Source organism: Cydia splendana, chromosome 12, assembly GCF_910591565.1.
Source record: "Cydia splendana chromosome 12, ilCydSple1.2, whole genome shotgun sequence".
Taxonomy (NCBI): domain Eukaryota; kingdom Metazoa; phylum Arthropoda; class Insecta; order Lepidoptera; family Tortricidae; genus Cydia; species Cydia splendana.
Genome location: NC_085971.1, coordinates 20,092,297 through 20,113,603, shown reverse-complemented (window position 1 = coordinate 20,113,603; position 21,307 = coordinate 20,092,297). Strand labels below are relative to the sequence as shown.

The 21,307-nt window shown below is 37.9% G+C and overlaps 2 protein-coding genes and 1 long non-coding RNA gene across 3 annotated transcripts in view; 1 reads left to right on the top strand and 2 right to left on the bottom strand.

The window, feature by feature from the left end:
* LOC134795739 (uncharacterized) overlaps positions 1-21,307 on the bottom strand; it is a 246,170-nt gene that overhangs the window by 160,887 nt on the left and 63,976 nt on the right. The gene's annotated exons all lie outside the window — the stretch shown is intronic.
* Positions 1,475-16,234, top strand: LOC134795686 (serine palmitoyltransferase 1). The gene is made up of 6 exons (XM_063767617.1): positions 1,475-1,619; positions 1,853-2,316; positions 2,935-3,202; positions 4,199-4,358; positions 6,733-6,856; positions 14,256-16,234. The coding sequence occupies exons 1-6, from the start codon at positions 1,593-1,595 to the stop codon at positions 14,569-14,571; spliced, it is 1,359 nt and encodes a 452-aa protein (XP_063623687.1). The 5' UTR covers positions 1,475-1,592; the 3' UTR covers positions 14,572-16,234.
* On the bottom strand, positions 16,419-21,023 carry LOC134795732 (tektin-B1-like). The gene is made up of 8 exons (XM_063767681.1): positions 20,787-21,023; positions 20,166-20,382; positions 18,818-19,032; positions 18,275-18,413; positions 17,743-17,826; positions 17,463-17,600; positions 17,064-17,149; positions 16,419-16,686 (listed from the first exon to the last, which is right to left on the bottom strand). The coding sequence occupies exons 1-8, from the start codon at positions 20,993-20,995 to the stop codon at positions 16,500-16,502; spliced, it is 1,275 nt and encodes a 424-aa protein (XP_063623751.1). The 5' UTR covers positions 20,996-21,023; the 3' UTR covers positions 16,419-16,499.

Below are 21,307 nucleotides of genomic sequence, written 5' to 3'. Positions count from 1 at the left end.
GGCTGTTGAAGATACATATTTGAGTGAAATTCATAGCTTTAGTGGGTTCAGAAGGAACCGCGTCATAACGCATCTGGAAAGCGTATTAATTAACCGTGAAGAAATGTATGGAATACAAGTTGGCAATCTGTGTAAAATGCCGTGTGTAAAGTGTAGTGTGTCTGTGTGTGTAAAGTGTAAGTGTAAGTAGGTAGGCATGCCTAAAGTTATTTGTATTATACTGAAAACTTTGTGAATGCGCTTTATTAATGTCTATATTTTTATTAAGTTGTCAGGGTTTAATTTTCAGTGTATATTTCTATATGTAAAACATTTTTTTAATAAATAAAATAATACAATGTTATAAACATAAATATGCCTTTTATTTAAATCACTTGATAATACCACAAAGAAGGGGTAATATTTGCATCTTTAGCCCCCTCCAAACTATGCGCGTGAATCGCGGGCGAAGCCGCGAACGCGAGTGTGGAGTCGATTTCGCTGTCTGCGAAAATCTACTCCACACTCGCATTCGCGGCTTCGCGCCGCGATTCGCGCACGAGTGTGGAGGAGGCTTTTCATATATTTCGTGATATGAAGATAACAAATAATGTTTATCAACAGAATTACTACCTATACCTACCAATACCCGCCAGGCTAAACCGGTTGTCAACTTTAGTTCCATTGGTACACAACGACGGCGCCACTAGTATAAACGTATAAACGGTTGGGGACATTTTTTTGTATGGAGTTACCGTTCTTCTCCTAGTGAGTATTATATTCTTTGTTCTAGACGTAGTATCTTCTTAGCAGTTTGTGCGTTCTAGCTCCCTAACGCCATCTGTTAGATTATTATGGCACGACGTTGGCAGTGACAGCTAGAGGAGACGCCACAGAGCATAAGTTGATCGCGAAACATTAAATTTAAAATCTTGAACAACGCCGATTTAATCATATTTCATTTTTTTTATTTTTAAGCCATAGGCTTATAAAATAAATAACATTTAAAATAAAATCTTGAACCAAACCAAACCAAACGGTTATATCCTCTAAGCTAAACACCATCGTTCAAGATCGTTGTCGGTCGTCGTTTTGTACCGAAAATTATAGACATGGCGTCTCCAAACGGAGACGGAGACGCCAAAATAGTCTGCCGTTTTTTGCGGGGAGGGGCACATCAAATGTATACGTAACGTCAAAAAAATAGCCATGTCAGATAAACGTCAGTACATACATGTGGTTGACCATTGGCCGCCTATTTTCGACAGAGGGGAACGCCTGTTAATGACCACTCCGTTTGGTTATATTCTCTAAGGTGTTTAGTGCCCACACTGCCGTACGAAATTCTGTACGACAAAAAAAATTTATAATGGTAAATACGGCTTAAAAAAAGATTTGCATTTGTCCTTGTCCCTGTCACTGTCATGTCATACCTGTCAGGTCAGTGTCAAGTTATCAACTGTCAGTCGTCAAACTGTCAATCGTATCACTTGCGGTGGCGAACGGTGCCGTACGACTTCTGTTAATTTTTCTTCTTTAAATTAATATCTTGTTCAGAATTTACTTATTAATCGAAGTTCTGTTGTCCAGCACTTTACTCTTTCCAATACAATATGATCCTCAATGATATATCTAACATGGTAAGCGATTTGTAATTCTAAATTAAAAACTGCTGTTTTTTCGTGGTTTTATGGTTTACAGTAACCTCAAGGCTAACGACTCGCAGAATCCTTATATGTAATAACCTATTCATATCCTTTAATTTAGGCTATACTTGAGAAAAATACTTTAATCTTTAGATCTTTTGATGACAACTTATCCCTTCGAATTTACATTACATTAAGCATAAAGTACATTTTATTTTTATTTCCAGGCCGGTTGGTGGACCATTCTAATCGCCCTTAAAATACTCCTCGCCTCCACATACTTCTTCTTTGCTAAAAAACCAAAAAAGTACTCTCCGCACACTGATGCTTTAGCCACTGGCAACTACACTCCATGGAAGACTTTACCGTTGGTAGAACACGACGTAACGGTCGAAGAGTCTCCAATTATGGGCAAAATTGATGATAACTGTTTAAATGTTGGTGCTACTAGTTTCCTATGCTTCGATAAGGAGGAATCAATAATGGAAAGTGCAATAAAGTGTTTGCACAAGTACGGTGTTGGATCCTGCGGTCCCAGAGGCTTCTATGGTACTATTGACGTACATTTAGAGCTTGAGGAGAGATTAGCCAAGTTCCTGGAAGTGGAAGAGACATGTGTGTATTCATATGGGTTCTCCACAATCGCCAGTGCTATACCGGCTTATGCTAAAAAACAGGATATTATTTTTGCGTAAGTTTTTTCCTGTATAACTTTTTTTGTATGCAAATTAGCTATAGTCCAACACGTAATTGTAGAAAATTATTGAGGGTGCGACTTCCTACGTAACTATCACAATTTTGATGTAAAATGCTTAAACATGGCAACAATTTAGTATGGAAATTGTTTAGTACCATTTTATTTAATTTCTACAATTTTATGTCGCACTATAGACCCTTATTAGCCATTTTTGGTATACATGAACCCTTGTTAAGGCAGAGGTGATTTAGTGGCCACATATTTATAGTAATTCAAACCATGTTCAATGTTCAGTAGGTAAGACAGAAGTTACATTTTCATTTCTGACCTGCAAGTCAGGATAAGGATGTAAAGGGTATTTATAAACTTATAGACCCCACTCACAAAAACACACGCAAGAAGAAAAACAAGACAAGAAGAGTCAAATTTATATTTAACTTGGGATTATTTTGACTATAATGGTGCATTAAAGTTTCTTGTTTCTGTTAGGTTAAGTTTTATTTCAATTCTAAAACATATTTATTACAATTAACAACTGACCTAGAAAATATCTTAAAGGTTTTGCAAAATTGTATGTTTATTTATAAGTGTTTTCCTGATTATATTTTTCAGTGATGAAAAAGTCTGGTTCGCAATCCAAAAAGGTTTTGATGCAGCCCGTAGCACCATTCGCTACTACAAACACAATGACATGCAACATTTAGAAGCCCTGCTCACTGAAGCCAAAGAGAAGAAGCAGTTGAGTGCCCGGAGACGAGCGTTCCTTGTGACGGAGGCTGTGTTCTTCAATACTGGAGAAATGTGTCCGCTTCAGGAAGTGGTCGGTTTGGCAAGGAAGTTCAAGTTAAGGATTATTTTGGATGAGAGTTTGAGTATTGGGGTATGTTATTATTGTGTCTCAATTTTGTAAATTATTATTGCCATTTCTGTTGCGAGTTCAAAAATTTGGCTTAAATCTTTATGCAATTTCATGCCACAAATCAGCAACATTTATGCAAAACTTTTTGGCATAAATTATCATAACAATGAATAAATTTGTAAATAACTTTTGATTTCATCATGGTTTCAATTTACACGTTATTTTCTACCTATATGATGATGATTGATGATAAACCATCATGAATCAAATGAAAAATATTTATGGAAGAATTTGGAAAATACCAGTTTACCAAAGGAACCCATTTCCATTATTCAACTAATTCCATACCTGCAAAATAACACTAATTTGTTAAAAAAAATGTATCAATCAATATTGACACAATTTATGCATACACTTGTCTTGCTATCGGCTCATAAACAACCTTAAAGTATTGACCTACTGACAGCATCTCCTAACGATTTGTTAAACCTTATTCCATTTGAAATAAAGTCTACAATCTATGTTTAATTAATGTACTTGGGCACCATCATGTTTCGTAACGCGGTAACGCCCCTCATTTAGTATCATTATTGCTAAACCGAGGTACAATGGGCTTAACTTTTTTTGTACTAATTTGGACAACCTTCAAACAAATGAACACTTATAAAAAGCTATTGTTTGTTAATAACTCAAGTATGATATAGGCAATGAAGTAAACTATGTTCAAAGTTCAAATATACTTTATTCCCTCCTGCAGAACTGTGGGCCTCTCTTTCCAGTATATCCTTTGAGGTACCAGGCCGACATGTCAAACGCTTACGCTCCGTAGCGATCGAAACGCAACTTTACTGTCACTGTCGCAGTAATATGGAACAGTGACAGAGAGACACGAAGCGTTTCGTTGTCGTAGCGATAGCGATTGTCACCTTGGCTAGGCCCTAGGTCGGCTATTCGTCATTTCTTTGCTCCACTTTCACTTACTGCTATTAAAGTTTTAATTTTCTTAATTACACTCAGGTACTAGGCAAGAACGGCCGCGGTCTGACCGAGCACCTCAACGTGCCTCGCGACGAGGTGGATCTGATCGTCGGGTCTCTAGAGCACTCGTTCGCCAGCGTCGGGGGCTTCTGTGCCGGCTCGCATTTCATCGTGGAGCACCAGCGCCTCTCCGGCCTAGGTGAGTCTATAGAACCAATAGAGGGAAAGTGGCTAAAGGAATGAGATGAAACAACGCTAATGAATGGACGCTTACGGCTCGGCCACGACATCGAGCAACTTGCGTCAGCGGCAGCGATAACCATAGGTTGGAGCGTGACACAGCGATCGGACCATTCACTCCAACCTATGGTTATCGCTGCCGCCGACGCAAGTCGCTCGATGTCGTGGCCGAGCCGTTAGAACGAGGAATTTCGTACATTAACCCGCCTGTTCCTATCTCTAGCGCTGGAGCGCTGATGGCCTCGCGGTAAGAGCGTACGACTTTCAATCCGGAGGTCGCGGGTTCAAACCCCGGCTCGTACCAATGAGTTTTTCGGAACTTATGTGCGAAATATCATTTGATATTTACCAGTTGCTTTTCGGTGAAAGGAAACATCGTGAGGAAACCGGACTAATCCCAATAAGGCCTAGTTTCCCCTCTGGGTTGGAAGGTCAGATGGCAGTCGCTTTCGTAAAAACTAGTGTCTACGTCAAATCATGGGATTAGTTGTCAAGCGGACCCCAGGCTCCCATGAGCCGTGGAAATGCCGGGATAACGCGAGGAAGAAGAAAATGGCCGGTCAATGACACAGTGCGAGCAGGACAGAAATATAGTTATGCACTTGCCATAGAGATAGGAACAGGCGGGTCGATGTACGAAATCCCTTGTAGTTAAGTGTACATTTTTTAATGAGTGTGGTGGGCTCATTATCTAAGGACCCAAGGTCTTGCGGAGTTAATAGACGTGCAAAAAATAAGGTCACCAATAAAAACACGTCTAAAAAACCGGCCAAGTGTGAGTCGGACTCGCACACGAAGGGTTCCGTGCCATTATCTATAAAAACGGTCACCCATCCAAGTACTGACCCCGCCCGACGTTGCTTAACTTCGGTAAAAAATCACGTTTGTTGTATGGGAGCCCCACTTAAATCTTTATTTTATTCTGTTTTTAGTATTTGTTGTTATAGCGGCAACAGAAATACATCATCTGTGAAAATTTCAACTGTCTAGCTATCACAGTTCGTGAGATACAGCCTGGTGACAGACGGACGGACGGACGGACGGACGGACGGACGGACGGACGGACGGACGGACGGACGGACAGCGGAGTCTTAGTAATAGGCAGAGATCGGACAGATTGGCGTCATTGCTCGCAAAAAATGTGGACATGGCTCCAAATTTGATTAAATAATTAATCATTTAATTATTTTTTTTACCTGAGATTTAATTTTGTTCCCTAGTCAATAAATAGCACTTAAATAATTTAAATATATTTTTGATATAAAAAATGAGTACCTACAGAAAATTTTTAAAACATGCTGATTATTTTCTTTAATAAATTTACATTATAAGAAATCTTTGTGTTATTTATTGATTAGGAATCAAAATTAAACCTCAGGTAAGAAATTAATTGAATGATTAATTATTTAATCAATTTTGGAGTCATGTCTACATTATTGCGAGCAATGACGCAAATTTGTCCGATCTCTGGTAATAGGGTCCCGTTTTACCCTTTGGGTACGGAACCCTAAAAATCAGTTATTCGGGGCCGTCCATAAATTACACAAAATTTAGATTTGTTTTAGACCCTTGTCTTACTTTTTCATAGGAAAGGTCTTTAATACGTAAACTGTCACATTTGGCATGACCCCCCCCCCCCCCCCCCCCCCCCTGTTGCTGTGACGTCCTCATGAAACGTCAAAATAATTAATATGCCACTACGAGAAACAAAGATGGTGATATCACAATGTAATGAGTTTTTGTTGATTGGAAAACAATTGAAAGCGCAAAAACATGTTTTTTACAGTACGTATCCACTTGACCGTCCGACGATAGCATAGTATCCGAAAAAAATATGCTCTTAACCGTCCGCGGGAACCTTACTATCCAAAGGGGTGGAAGAAAGAATTGATTTCAGAGCCATCTAACGGAATATTTCGGCATTATTTCTTAATTCTCTTGATGGGACAACGTAGCCTAATAAAGTAGTTAGCTCTAAAAAAATTTAGATGGCAGTGTAGTCATAATTTTTGTAGAAAGTTGTGAATGCGCTGCGCGGGGCGTGCGTCGCTAAAAAAACCCGGACGGTTGACAGGAAAAGAGTCTCGCGGGCCGGACGGTTGAGTGGGTATGGCCCTATTTTCCCGCAATAGTGCGTAAAATAGCACTTTTCGTGCGATGTCAAAAGTTTAAAGGGCTATATGTACTGTAAAAGGTTGTACGATACACGTGCGAAAAGGTAATTCGTAACTCGTGTCGATTTAAAACGATGTAGGGATGTAGCCAAGGATTGCAGGTTAAAATTTTAGTCGATTATGACTTTTTTTTTAAACAGTTTCATATAATATTGCCAGGTTACTGCTTCAGCGCGTCTCTGCCCCCGATGTTAACGCAGGCCGCCATCTCCGGCCTCGACATTTTGGAATCCAGACCCGAGATCCTCGCAGAACTAGAGGGGAGCTCAAAGAAACTAGACAAGTATGTAACAGTCACTTATTTTATAAATCGTTTCATATTTAAGGGTGGTATTCCATCTGTCCAATATCATCCATCTGTCATTGGACCACTCCAATGTCTGTGCGTCTCACTCTCTCACTAAGCAAAATGTGAAATGTAAGGCACATTGGACATAGAAATTGGACAAGTAGAATACCACCCTAAGGTCTATTTATTCGGACGAAGCGATTTTCCTCGCCATTTTTAGTGTGGACTGCTAAAGAATGGTATTCGCTCCCGCCGTCTGTTTAATCTGATCAATACGATCTAGCTATGTATCTTTAAAGCAAGAGTTAATAGGGTGCTGCTGAATCAGTATGTTGCATCTTATCCATTAGCTGAGCGTTGGTTACAAAAAAATAACAAAGAAACCGGCCAAGTGCGAGTCGGACTCGCGCACGAAGGGTTCCGTACCGTTACGCAAAAATCGACAAAAAAAATACGTTTGTTGTATGGGAGCCCCACTTAAATATTTATTTTTTTGTTTTTAGTATATGTTGTTATAGCGGCAACAGGAATACATCATCTGTGAAAATTTTAACTGTCTAGCTATAACGGCTTATGAGTTACAGCCTGGTGACAGACAGCAAACAGACGGACGGACAGGCGGACAACGGAGTCTTAGTTTTTGGGTACAGAACCCTAAAAAATGGTTACGAAATGTCTTGAATCCTATCATTTTCAAATAAAGTTCAAAATGATTATAAACGCTTAACAGTGTGGACGGTGGCACTAAATAAATACGTAATCATTATCAAAATGAAAGTAGGTATGCGTTATGAGTCATAGTCATTCCTGATAACGCTTGATGGAGCGATAGAGATTTCTTTAGATGATTCATGCTCATAACAATGCAATCTACTTATAGACGGTTTTGGATAATACGGGAAGTTAATTTTTAGGGTTCCGTACCCAAAGGGTAAAAACGGGACCCTATTACTAAGACTCCGCTGTCCGTCCGTCCGTCGGTCTGTCCGTCACCAGGCTGTATCACATAAACCGTGATAGCTAGGAAATTTTCACAGATGATGTATTTCTGTTGCCGCTATAACAACAAATACTAAAAACAAAATAAAATAAATATTTAAGTGGGGCTCCCTTCTGTAAGGTGAGGATTCGGAGTCGAGTAGAAACAAGTGTTCAGCTTAAATGATGATTTATTACTGCGCTAAATGCATGAGTACATGGTCCTTATATATATCCTATGAACTACGTACATAACTATATCTAGTATACACTACACCATCCATCGCATGTTTAAAAAAAAAATAAACATTGTTTTTTTTTTTTTTATATATAATTACTAACTATACTTACCTAAAATGTTAACAAGTTACTTACACTAATAATATTCTAAGTTATAGAAAAAATAAAAACTACAAAAACATAAGTATGAATATAAAATACCTACAAAATACATGGTTTGGTGCGATTTTTATGCACCACATCTTCTTTTCCATTTTTAAGTATTTTTACATTACATCCTAAATCCTCTAAAACTAAATAAGGTCCTACATAAATGCTTTGCATCTTATTATCCGATACATTTCTTAACCATAAGTAACTATTGTTGCTATAGCTAACAGGCTTTGAATGGGAGTCATATTTCTCCTTCCTTTTAAGTTTGCTGTTTATTAAATTAGTACGAGCATCTGCCTGTGCTAGCTCTAATCTATACTTTAATTCTAAAGGATAACTACCGTGATTATATAAGGGATTAACGTTACCATTTCTTAAGTTACTAGGAAGCATGCATAACTTACCGAAAACTAATTCATGAGGCGTATACTTCGTCTCCGTGTGCACGGTGTTGTTATACGTAAAGCACCAGTAAGGCAACCAGTCGCTCCAAGAATTCGGTTTATTTTCGCATTGTATCCTTAAATAAGCACCCATAGTTTTATGCGAATTCTCTAGAGCACCGATTGACTCATGGTGATACGCTGTAGAGGGCAAATGAGTAATTTTTAGTAAATCACATACCTCTTTCATAGTGCTACTGATGAACTCGGTTCCTCGATCGGTGGCTAATTCTAATGGAATTCCATACCTTAGTACAAAGTTCTCTACGAATGATCGAGCTACAGTAACTGTATCTTTGGATCGTAAAGGATACGCTTCTACGAACTTTGACAGTTCGCACTGTAGGGTCAGCACGTAACAATAACCATGTTCATCTTTTGGTAAAGGACCCACTGTGTCTAAATAAACTTTTTCTAAAGCGCTATTGGCAGTAGTTGTTATTTCCATTGGCTGTTTAGTCGGTGCACAATATTTTTGTTTTTGGCATTGAGTACATTTTGACACAAAATCTCGTATATCTTTTTCCATACTAGGCCAATAATAGTGCTTTTTAATGTTATTAGACATTCTCCTAATCCCCGCGTGGCCACTTGTGGGAAGTAGGTGAAAGTCATTAATTATTACGCGTCTATCATGTAAATTATTTATTCTTTGTACATTACTTAACACACATATTCGCGGTCCGGACCAAACGTCATAGCTATTTATTTCTTGTATTAAGCCCGCAATAAAATCTTTATTAAATTCATTTCTTATTATGCATAACTCTTTTACATTTATTTTCTTGCAAATTGAATCCAAATCTCTCGCTAATTCGGCTCGCGACAGTGGCGATTGAGATGTTGAATTGAAATACACACATGATTTGCTGGGCACGTAACTAAAATATTTAGACGTCTCTTTCACGAAATTCTCTCTCATAGCTTTTTTGTAATCCCTACATGACGTAACACATAACTCAGTAAAATTGTCCGGTTTTTTAATGATATCCACAATTCTTGGGTGATCAGGCCTCGAATTAGTGGGTATATTAACAACCGAAGAACTTGTACTGTCTGTACCTTGCATACTCTCAATCTTTCGTCTTTGCGCTCGTGTCATCACATTTATAACTTGCTCATTCATTTGTTTCAAATCCTCTGACGTAATATTTATGCGAGACAGAGCGTCTGCCACGGAATTCTTAGAACCTTTCAAGTACTCGACCGTAAAATTATACTCCTCTAATTGTAATCGGAACTTTAGTAATCTACTGGTAGGGTCTTTCATAGTAAACAAATACACTAGTGGTCGGTGGTCCGTTTGTACTTTAAATTTTCTGCCGTATAAATAGGGTCTAAAATAGCGAATGCTCCACACTAGCGCTAATAACTCTTTTTCAACTGTAGGGTAATTTAATTCTGCCTTATTAAGACTTCGACTAGCGTAAGCTACAGGTCGACCATCACCGTTGCATAAAACTGATCCTAAAGCTTTTCCTGACGCATCACATTGTAAAAGAAATTGGTTTTCCTCCGAAAAATTTGGATATTGAAGTACTGGTGGTTTAACTAAAGCAGACTTTAATATTTGAAAAGATTGTTCACACTCTTGGGTCCATATAAATGGTACATCTTTACAGCACAACTTATTGAGCGGATATGCTTTATCTGCGAAATTGACAATGAATTTACGGTAGTAACTAGCAAATGCCACGAAACGTTTAACTTCGTCGGCGTTCTGAGGAGTAGGATAATTATTTAAAACTTTAGTTTTTTCGGGATCTGGTAAAATGCCCTTTTCTGAAACTACATGACCCAGATATAGTATTTCTTTTTGTAAAAATTGGCATTTGGCAGGGTTGAGTTTTAAATTTACTTTCCTTAATCTACTGAAAACGTCTAATAAGTTTTGATTGTGTATAGCTAAACTTCTTCCGAAAACAACTAGGTCATCCTGATATACTAGACACTGTTCGTAATTTAGGCCGGACATGGCCACGGTCATCATCCGTGAAAAAGCGTTAGGGGAGGTTTTACAGCCTTGGGGAAGTCTGGTCATTTGATACTGATTTTTACTAGTTTGAAAAGCTGTAAGGGGGCGGCTTGATTTATCTAAATTTATTTGATAAAATCCCTGATACAAGTCTAGATGCGAAAAATATATAGAGCCTGATAAGGAGTCTAAAACCTCAGCTATATTAGGAAGTGGGAATTTATCGTCTTTTATTTGATTATTTAACTTTCTGTAGTCGATGACCACGCGCCATTTCTTCTGTTTCGAGGAATCAAATTTTTTGGGAACTAACAATAACGGACTCGACCACGCGCTTCTCGCCTCTTCAATTATTCCATCATCTAACATTCCTTTAATCTGCCTATCAATTTCAGCCTTTTGCGAGTAAGGTAATCTGTAAGGTTTTACATAAACTGGTGAACTACCCGGTTTTAATTCTATCGTCTGGTTATAAAGCATTGTGGTGGTTAATTTATCACCCGGTAGGAAAAAGACATCCGGATATTTTGCGTATATATTCTCAATGGATTTCTGTTCCTCTTCGTTTAATTTACTCAAATCTAATGCAGAAAACAACGACTTCACCCTTTCGGCATTCATAGTTGGCTTACTGAATTCACAAATAAAGAAATCGCTCAATCTACTCTTATTAATTGTAAAACGGCTTAAATTTACGTCACTATCCCTTGTATTTAATATTTTAATGGGTATTTTACCCTGAATTGGTTTAACTATAGCGCTCGCAACATATATTCCCTCGCATAATTCCTGACTATTTACTACAAAATCCTCCGTAATACTAGTATCCATGTAATGTATTATTTCACTACGAGCGGGTATAGTTAAATAACTATTTGCCGATTCTGATGAGCTTCTAAACCCTATTTTAGCTAACTGTCCGTATTGCGATAGTAATCGTAAAGTGTTTGTTTCAAAATCAATATTGGCTTTATGCTTTGCAAAGAAATCTTGACCTAAAATACCATCTGCGCTACATGATAAATTCTCAAAAACAAAAAATGAATGTTCGAACTCACAGCCATTGTAATTTAATTTTAACATAACATATCCGTTAGATGTTACTTGTCCGCCTATACCTGTGACACATAATCTCTTATTATGGAACGGAATGTCCCAATTTTGTATGATTTCATACTTTATCGCGCATAAAGATGCTCCCGTATCCAATAGCCAATTGTAAGCGGTTTTTCCTATATTTAAGGTTACCCTATTTAAATCATTACACGTGTAAATAACATCAGTCTCGAAAAAAATGATTCAGCGATTCCGTATTTGGTGCACTCGGGTGTTGACCGGCCGAGCCATTCTCGGCGTGCCGTATCACGTGCAGGCTGCCACGAGCGGTGACCCCTCGGGCACGGGACCCGAAATACGAACCCCCTCGTGCCGGCCTGCCTCGTGACTTGTATCCACGGCTGCCTCCTCGCGAGTTGCCTTGTTGGGGTTGAGGATATCGACCATAGGAGTACTGTCGCGGACCCCTTTGATTACGATGTCGATGACCTCTGTACGAGTTGTGAGCAAAGCCTCTGTGGTACCTGTTAAATGAGTTTTGTGAGCGGTACATACCCATGACCTCCGGTTGGCTGGACGTTGTCGGCCTCGATACAACTTCGTCCTGCGCAGCCTGGATAGCATCCTTCAAGCTGCTGAAGTTCCGCGCCGCAATGATGGTGCTGAGCCTTGGATCCTTCAAACCATCTGTGAACTTTTTAATGCACATTTTTTCGTTCAGCGGCTTAAGCACATCATAACTCGACGAATTACCTTCTGCCTGAGTTATAGTCAACTCAGAAAAAAGTTTCTCTATTTCGGATCCATACTGATCTATACTACGCCAGCCCTGACTTATATTTTGAAGTCGGGAATGGATTGCTGTAAAAGATTTTTTCGGTAAAAGTGAGTTACGTAAATCCCTTATAAGTAGCTCTACGGTCGTATATGTATCTGACATACGTAATTTCGCACTTTCAGACAACCTTCCTTTTAACACAAATGTAATTAGCGACTTTTTACCTGGCTCGTTCAACATACCCGAATACATGTCAACAGCATCTATTAATCTCTTTGTTGTTTCCTCAGTACCATCCATAAGTGGTATAAGACTACACGCTGACTTTAAATCGAACTCCATGGTGTCAAATTCACTATATTCGCTATCGCTACTTGTATTTCCTTCTACCTCAGGGTTTGAACATAACTCTAATATTTCGTTATGCAAACTAGTAATATTAGCATACAATTTATTGGTCTCCTCAATAACTCCTGATTTTACGTCCTTTAGTTGGGAAAACTGTGCAATAAAATTATTACACCTATTGATAATATCATTAACTTTTGACAGTTGATTTTTTGTTATGTTACCTTCAAACCTTGATTTCCCTTTTTTAACTAAATATTTTCTTATTACGACTAACTCTTCGTAACATTTCAATAATTCATCTGCCATCACAAAATTATAACTACTAGTTTAATATACCTATTTTAACTTACATTGGCGTCACATTACTGTCCTTAGATCGCTTCATATGAAACTTTGTTCACTATATCACTTAGTAGCAATTGTTTTTCTGTCCGTTGAAACTCTATCACAAAAAAAAAATCCGATACACACACTTCACGATACCCGCTATCCGTTAACACTTCACTCAAACACTTATAGGAGCCGTACGAGCAGCACGCTGCAGTTCAGCTAGAGCGACCTCCTGGCGCATCCATTTCTTGTGGGTTTTCTTACACCTTCTGTACAGGGCGTAGCCTCCTCCAATGACGAATATGGCGAGCATTATACCCAGGATAATATTAGTGGTACTTGCGTGGAATCGAAGTTCGTCGGTGCCCGCAGAAGCCTTATTGTCACCTCCGGCCGCAGTTTGTGCGATGATAACCTCTTCTTTTGATTTTGTAGCCCCCATGATGAAACTTTGGCTCAGCAACAGCATAACCACTTAACCGTGAGAAACAGCATTACGTTATTTAATTGTTCTATTAATCGTCCACTTGAGCTATGTTTACATTGTAATTAATTGAGCTCTCAATATCACTCGGTGACTGACCGCACGCGCGACACCGTATATGGCAGGGTCGCCATGTAAGGTGAGGATTCGGAGTCGAGTAGAAACAAGTGTTCAGCTTAAATGATGATTTATTACTGCGCTAAATGCATGAGTACATGGTCCTTATATATATCCTATGAACTACGTACATAACTATATCTAGTATACACTACACTTCGTGCGCGAGTCTGACTCACACTTGGCCGGTTTTTATAATTTTTATCAAACATTTAAATAAATAAAATAAAAAATTTACCCCCTTAAAGGATGATTTACGGAATCAATTATCCTAACGCCTTTCCTGGGACTCAATCTCTCTCTAAAATTTCATCTAAATCGGTTGAGTGATTTAAGCATGAAGAGATAACAGTTAGACATAGGGACAATATTAGTTGGAATTTATTTATAAAAAATTAAATTGAATTATATTCTATAGTAGTAAAATGGCCTATCAAACTGTAATTTTAATATCCGGGATAAAAAAAAACACTTACTTTTCATTCCAGGGCACTCTCAAAACTCGAGCACTTCACATTCCGCGGCCACGCCCTCTCCCCCATCAAGCACATTTACCTCAAAAAGGACCTCACGGACCGCCTCAAACACAGCTACCTCAAAAACATCGCGAACTACTGCCTCGAAAGAGGCGTTGCTCTCTCCGTAGCAGCTTATCTAAGAGATGTGGAGCATAGTTGTCCGGAACCTTCTATACGGTTGGCTTCGAGTAGAAAGCTGAATGATGGGAATATTAGTTTGGTGTGTGGGTTGTTGGATGAGGCGTATGAGAAGGTGGGACCACAGCCGGAGCTGATGGCTTTGTAGAGGTAAGTTTATTTGAGGAAGAGGAAATAGTCCACTCTACGGTTAAAATATCATGCGGTATTTTGTTAAACTAAGCACACTATAAAATGCATTTATATGTCGTCGCAAAATAAATAATAAATTAACATAAAATTGTTTAACATATCAGAATAATATTATAATATAATATATGTTATAATGTTGACACGAATAACACATGTTCCATTATGGCAAAAGAAATGGTTATTACTTAAAACTAGGGGCATTTTGTTAAATGTTGAAGTAGATTTAACTTTAAAGCATTACGTTATTTATTTGCACTATTATGACATTTTAATAATTTTATGAATACAAAAATACCGGTATTTAATTCTAAATAAGCAACATTGTCACAATTACCGGTATACCGGTATTAGTTTTTCACTGCATATAGAATAGTTGCATACTTACTATTAAATGTTTCAAATAGTTATGTTCTTATTAACTCCAAGTATTTCTCAACAATATTATGCAGCTATTTCTCAAGTATTAAGCACTTACTTAATTAAGCTACATTCGTAAGATACGCAAAGTACATATATCATGTGCCTTTACATAATACATATTTAGCGATTACCAAAGCAATATTCTAAAACCAAAGTTCCCAATCCTGCCAACGCCTATTGTTGAGTTGAGAACATAAGTATAATAAATGCATTTTTTTTTTTAAATAAGCTACGGTAAACATTGTTGCTACGGAATGAAAACCGGTAAGTGTATAGAAATTACCGGTAAACCGGTAAATTATCGGTACTTCTCAAAGGTATCTTTTTTAAAACAGGCTACGCTAAACATTGTAGCTAGGGTATGCAAACCGACAAAAAAATTATGGAAAATTCCGGTAAATCGGTAAATTACCGGTGTTTCTCATGCTAAACTTTAATCGGTTGCACTTGCTAATTGTAGCTTCATGCTTTTTTACCACATTAGTGGTACATATTTTAATTAGGTACTCTCATTCCTAATTTAACCCACTAAATGATGTATTAAAATACTTACGGAATAATTTGGATTATAATTGTATTTTTTATTGTTTTTTTACGTGTAAGTACCATTTTGTCTCAATCGAAATATATTTAGATATTAAACCTTGTCACAATGAAGTATGTTAACAATAATTATGTTAAGGTGCTCAGTATTATAAAATCACTATTTAAGAACTGGCATACATTACATATTACTCGCTATTACGAAATATTGGACGCCAACGACATCTATTATAGTAGTAGTTGAGTTTTTCACTCAGAATAATTAAAAACAAACTGTAGTTGTTATATTTTACTTTAAAATAACAAGCTCATACATAATTATGTATTCGCTTTATTATAGTAAACAATGACAGCATATTTGTGAATTTAAATCATAAAAGAGTTATACTAAAATGTTCTAAAGTACACGTAAGTTTCTATGGATATTTCTATACAAATTGACGCGATTTCATTGTTGCAAACAAGGATTTAGTAATTATACAAAAAAAAACTATACAAAGCACCTACTCATGTAGTATGTATGCCAGTCAAAAAGAGCGCAAAACGGCCTAAATATTATAACGATGTTAAAATTAATTGTTTGAAATACGTTATGTAGGTCATCATAATAAGATTAATAAGTACATTATTGCACATCGCTTGTTATATTATTTTTTTAATAAATGCATTATCGATTTCTAAGTGTTCTTATTACTAAACTATCCTTAATTAAATTGAACACTCTTGCTGGTGGAATTGAACACATAGGCACTTAAGTATTTACTGTAATACCGGTACCGAACCGGTTAATGTTAGTTTAGTAATTTAAAAAAATGATTTTTCTTGTCACTTTTCCGATAAAAACTCATAATATTATTATCATTCAAACGTTAATACCGGTACACAATTTACATCAACCTACTATCAGTACCAGTAAACCGGTTATTCCGGTACCAACTCATCTCTCATATGACAGTACCCCACGTTCCTCTTGAACTCGGTCTCATCGGGGCCATGAATCGGTTTCCGTATCTCGATGAGACGGCGATCTGTCTCTAGAGCTTGGTTCTTGTACTGAAGGTCCTTGGTCACTCGTTGGTGGTGGTTGTACATTCCGTGGTATGTTGTTCTGGGGACAGGATAGGATGGCACATTGAACCAGTATCGGTATTTTGATATGAAACAATCGACATTATAAAAAGGTTTATAAGTTCTTGACCCGTATTAGCGTGGGATAGCTGAGAAAAATAACAAGCGGGTCGTTTATAATATATAGCTACTCACATAGAAAATCTCTTTCTATCAACTTGATTTGTTAGATAGGTTAGACACTTAGCTAAACTTTTAGTTTGCATCTCATCATTAATAAATGCGCTCATGCTCAGTAGATTATACTTTTAGACCTTGATTGATAGTTATTTATTTTTTACACCTTCACGTCCTTCACCTTATATTGCAGGAACCTGATCAGATTATTTATTAAGGTGTTATGATGGTGGTACTTACAAAGCATCTTCCAATTTTTTCTCGAGCATATTTGAGCTCATATGAACTCTCTCATACTCCTCCATTAGCCCACGCATCGGTATATCCTAAAAATACAATCGACTTAAAATGTAATTATTTAATTATAATTGCTTACATGTATGTAGGTACATATCCAGGTCTTCCAGTAACAATTAACTATTACGTGAAGGGTTTGAGACTTTGAAATTGATCGGTATAGGTGCCTATCTAATACCGGTATACTCGAGTAATAGGTATGGGATAACTACCGCAGTGTTGAAAAACATTGATTTTCCGGTACCGGTATCAAATTTTACCAGTAAATATTTTGTGTCTTAAATATTTTTAGATTTTTACATATATGTAGGTATAGCTATGAAGTTTATTGGAATAAATTACCTGAACTCTTTCTAACACTGGTCTTTTCATTCTCATCTCCAAGCGAGTTTCCACAAGTTTGGTGGGGTTGATTTTGTCGGCCACAGCCGCGCGAAGTGATTCAATTTCACGGTCCAATTTTGCTAGGTTGCTTTCCAGCTGAAAACCAAAACCACTAGTTCAAAATAATTGAAAAAAGGAAACGTATATACTGACTCCATAAATATATTATGTTATAGCTTTTGCCCGCGACTTTGTCTGCGTGGAATGATAATGGTGTTGATTAAAAAAATATCATTACCTTGTATTTCTGCCACTCCATCTCATTTCTCGCTCTCTGCTGGTCGTAAACGCGTCTTCGCATTATCATTTCCACCTCTTGAGACTGAAAAGAGCCATCGGATTATGTATAATATATGGCTTAGCATAATAGCGTATACTTATGAAATGGAAAGTGATTCGGATTTCTAAAAGTAAAAAGACGAGACACTTTCCCAGCAGAACTGATGGCCGCTGGTGCAGAAAGGTTCCTGAGAAGTGACTCCAGCGAGGTGGACCGGTTACCTTGAGGCCAATGCCATCAGACGTTGTAGATCTCTTTAGACAAGGCATAGGTTACAAGAGAGACCATTATAAATTATACATTAGCCCTTAGAAATTGGCTTAAGCCTATGATGCATGTTATCTCATAAGTTAGTGTTAAGTATATTGCTATACCCTTACAGGGTTCATGTGAAACTGTACTAGTCGTTTTTAAGAACTGTATACTAATATGAGTGCAATAAACAATTCTGATTCTGATAGCTGAGGATCTATAATTATGGTGAACTGACCTGAGCGTGCATCTGGTTGCTCGCCTGTTCCCTGCTTTTGAACATGGTGGCACGCAGAGCCTTTGACTCTGCCATCAGCTGCTCGGCTATCTGCACCGTGTTTTCTATGCAATTCACGTAACTCTCTTCGGTCATTGACCTGCGAAAAGCAAATGCTTTTTTTTATTAATCATTAATAGCTTTTATTATTATGGTACCTACTTACCAAACTTAGAGTCCATTTTCGGAATTAATGGTCCAAGTCTGAAAATGGAATTTCCAATGTGAAGACTCTACGTGGAAGAATTCTGAAGTATTCGGAATTACTCGAGTACACCTTACTGGTACCGGTATTAGATATTTCCACACAATACCGATTGCAATATTATTCAAGTGTGTTCTTGTGGTACCTATACATATATAACGAAATTAATTTTTCATTAAATTTAGAGCGATAAGTACTATGAACAATAAATACCTAGAATACCGGTACTATACCGGTTTCACCTGTAATACTGGTTACATGCCGGTTTCTTCTGTAATACCGATACCATAAGTACTTACTCAGCCGGTATCCTCGTAGGCTCTAACTTATACGATATATCAGAGCTGTTCCTATCTAAATGCTTCACATGATTCTCCAAGTCAAGAGTTTCCTCTTTATTCCTTATTTCTCGTTCTAGCCGACAGAGGACGTTGTTTAGTTCCTTCAGCTTTTCCCAACCCATGTGGCATACGTCTGTTAGTGTGCGTTTGCTGTTCTCGATTATGTGAAGCTCCTGAAAGTTTAGAAATTTTAACCCAAAAGGTAGCAAACCCATCGGTGAAAAAGTGTGAATTATAGTCTATTGCTAGCAATCAATTTTAAACTGTCATTTTTACTATTGCATCGCCACCTGAGCTTACTTTCGTGCGATCATCCTCAAAATCCCATTCTTTAAAAAAATTGATTTAAAAAATCCTCATTGTAGATACAAGAAGATCCCGTGTGAATACGAGTAAAATAGATGTCAATATGAATGGGATGACTGGCTGTTTAATTAAGACTGCCGGCTTGCATTTTTAGAAAGAAAATAGGTACACGCTCGCTAATTTAATCTTCGGTCATCTACTTACCTAGACAGCGATTTTGATAGCCCACGCAGTAAAAATGTTATTTAAACGTCATAATGTCATAGAAGTTTGACGTTTAAAATAACACTTGCACTGCGTGGGCTATCAAAATCGCTGCTGACTTTTGTTGGTCTAACTCTAATAGGTATTATCTTTAATAATCGGTACTTTACACCCAAAAGATTGAAACTCGTACCGGACCGGTAAGGGTAGTACCAATACCGGTAAAATTTACCTAATACCGGTATCGGCGGTATTTGTGGTACCGTTAGATACTAAAGCCATGTGATTGTCGAGTGCCCTAACTTAAACCAAATGTAAGGTATGGGATCATCCATTAATTACGTCACACGAATTTCTAGGCTTTTTAACCCCTCCCCCCTCCTTGTCACACTTGGTCACATTTTGCAAACCCCTCCCCCCCTGGTGTGACGTCACATTTTAGGCAATTTTGTTTTCAACGAAATCGACTCGGCATTCTTTTTTTAATAAAAAAAATATTTTTGTAATATAAATATTAGTAATTTTATAACACAACGAAAGTTATATCCAAAATCCATTATTTAACTGTACAGCGAATAAAAAAATATAAATTAATTTTCGGTTACTGATGAAGTTAAAGTGACATCACAATGTTTGTGTCTCCTCCCTCCCCCATGTCACAACATGTCACATTTTCTTGACCCCCTCCCTCCCCCTAAACGTGTGACGTAATTAATGGATGACCCCTATAATATATACAAAAAATACAAATGGCGGACTTTACAGTTCAACTGTTGACAGCCAGCGCCATACTTGCCTTATTCAGTTCTTCCCCTAACTGGTCCCTGGTAAGCTCCGGCGGCACCCTCTGGTCCCTATTCGATAAGCACTGCGAAGACACCATAAGCGGGACCTGTAGGGACTCCAAATGTAGCTCTGTAGTGTTCTTCTCTTCTTTTAGAGCGCGGATTTCGTCGCGAACCATCTCGCTGGTGAAACGCTGCTTCTCGCGGAACGAGTCTACGAGGAATATTCTAGAAAAAAAATAGGTTATGGTCTATGGTGAGATGGTGACTATTGTAATTTGTGGTATTTAGCAGCCAGACATCAAGTATCGCAGTTCTTTATCACACTGAAGTGGAACCGCACGCCGCAGCTGCGGTGCGTGAGCGAGAATATGCACCTATGTATGTAGCGCTATCCCGCTCGCACACCATATTAGCGTACAGTGAAGACCGCCCAAGTGTGCCTTCAGCCTGGCAGCTGTTAATTGCTGTAGGCCAGCCGCCAGAGTAGGTTAGAGGAGGCTAGCAGCTTGGCAATATACTAAATGTTTACCAATTTTACCCAACTACGGCAATGCCAAAAAATAATTAGTATTATCAGTAAATGCAGGACAAAGCATCCGGCGAACTTTGTTACCCATAATAATACTTGCCTATCCCTCAGCAGCTCATTATTAACGCAATTATCCCATCGCGTAGTGACCGAGGTCTCGTTCCTCAACTGATTCGCCCTGTTTCTCAACTCGTAGGACTCGAAACGACGCACTCTCGCCTCATTCTGCAGTCTTTGGATGTTCCTTGTCCAGTCTAGGACACTTAGGCGAGGGTGGGGCTTCTCAAAAACTGGGATGGATGCATCCATGATGCATGTAATAAATGCAACTGGTTGAGGGAGTAGGGAGTGGTTGGTTGTAAGGCTGGGATGTTTGATCAATAACATTTTCAATAAGTAATGTGTCATGGTTATGAGCAATGTATTTTTATAGTTTTCATGTTATTTTCTCTGGAAACATATTAAATTAAACTGATCGCTAAATTATTAATAATAGGTATGATAAGTTCGAAAACTACGAAATATCACATGATCGCAGCACATAACTAACTTGGCCACAGTTTGATTTTCCCGCTTACAAAAAATCATAGACAATAGCGGCAGCGGCAATGGAATTGTTCA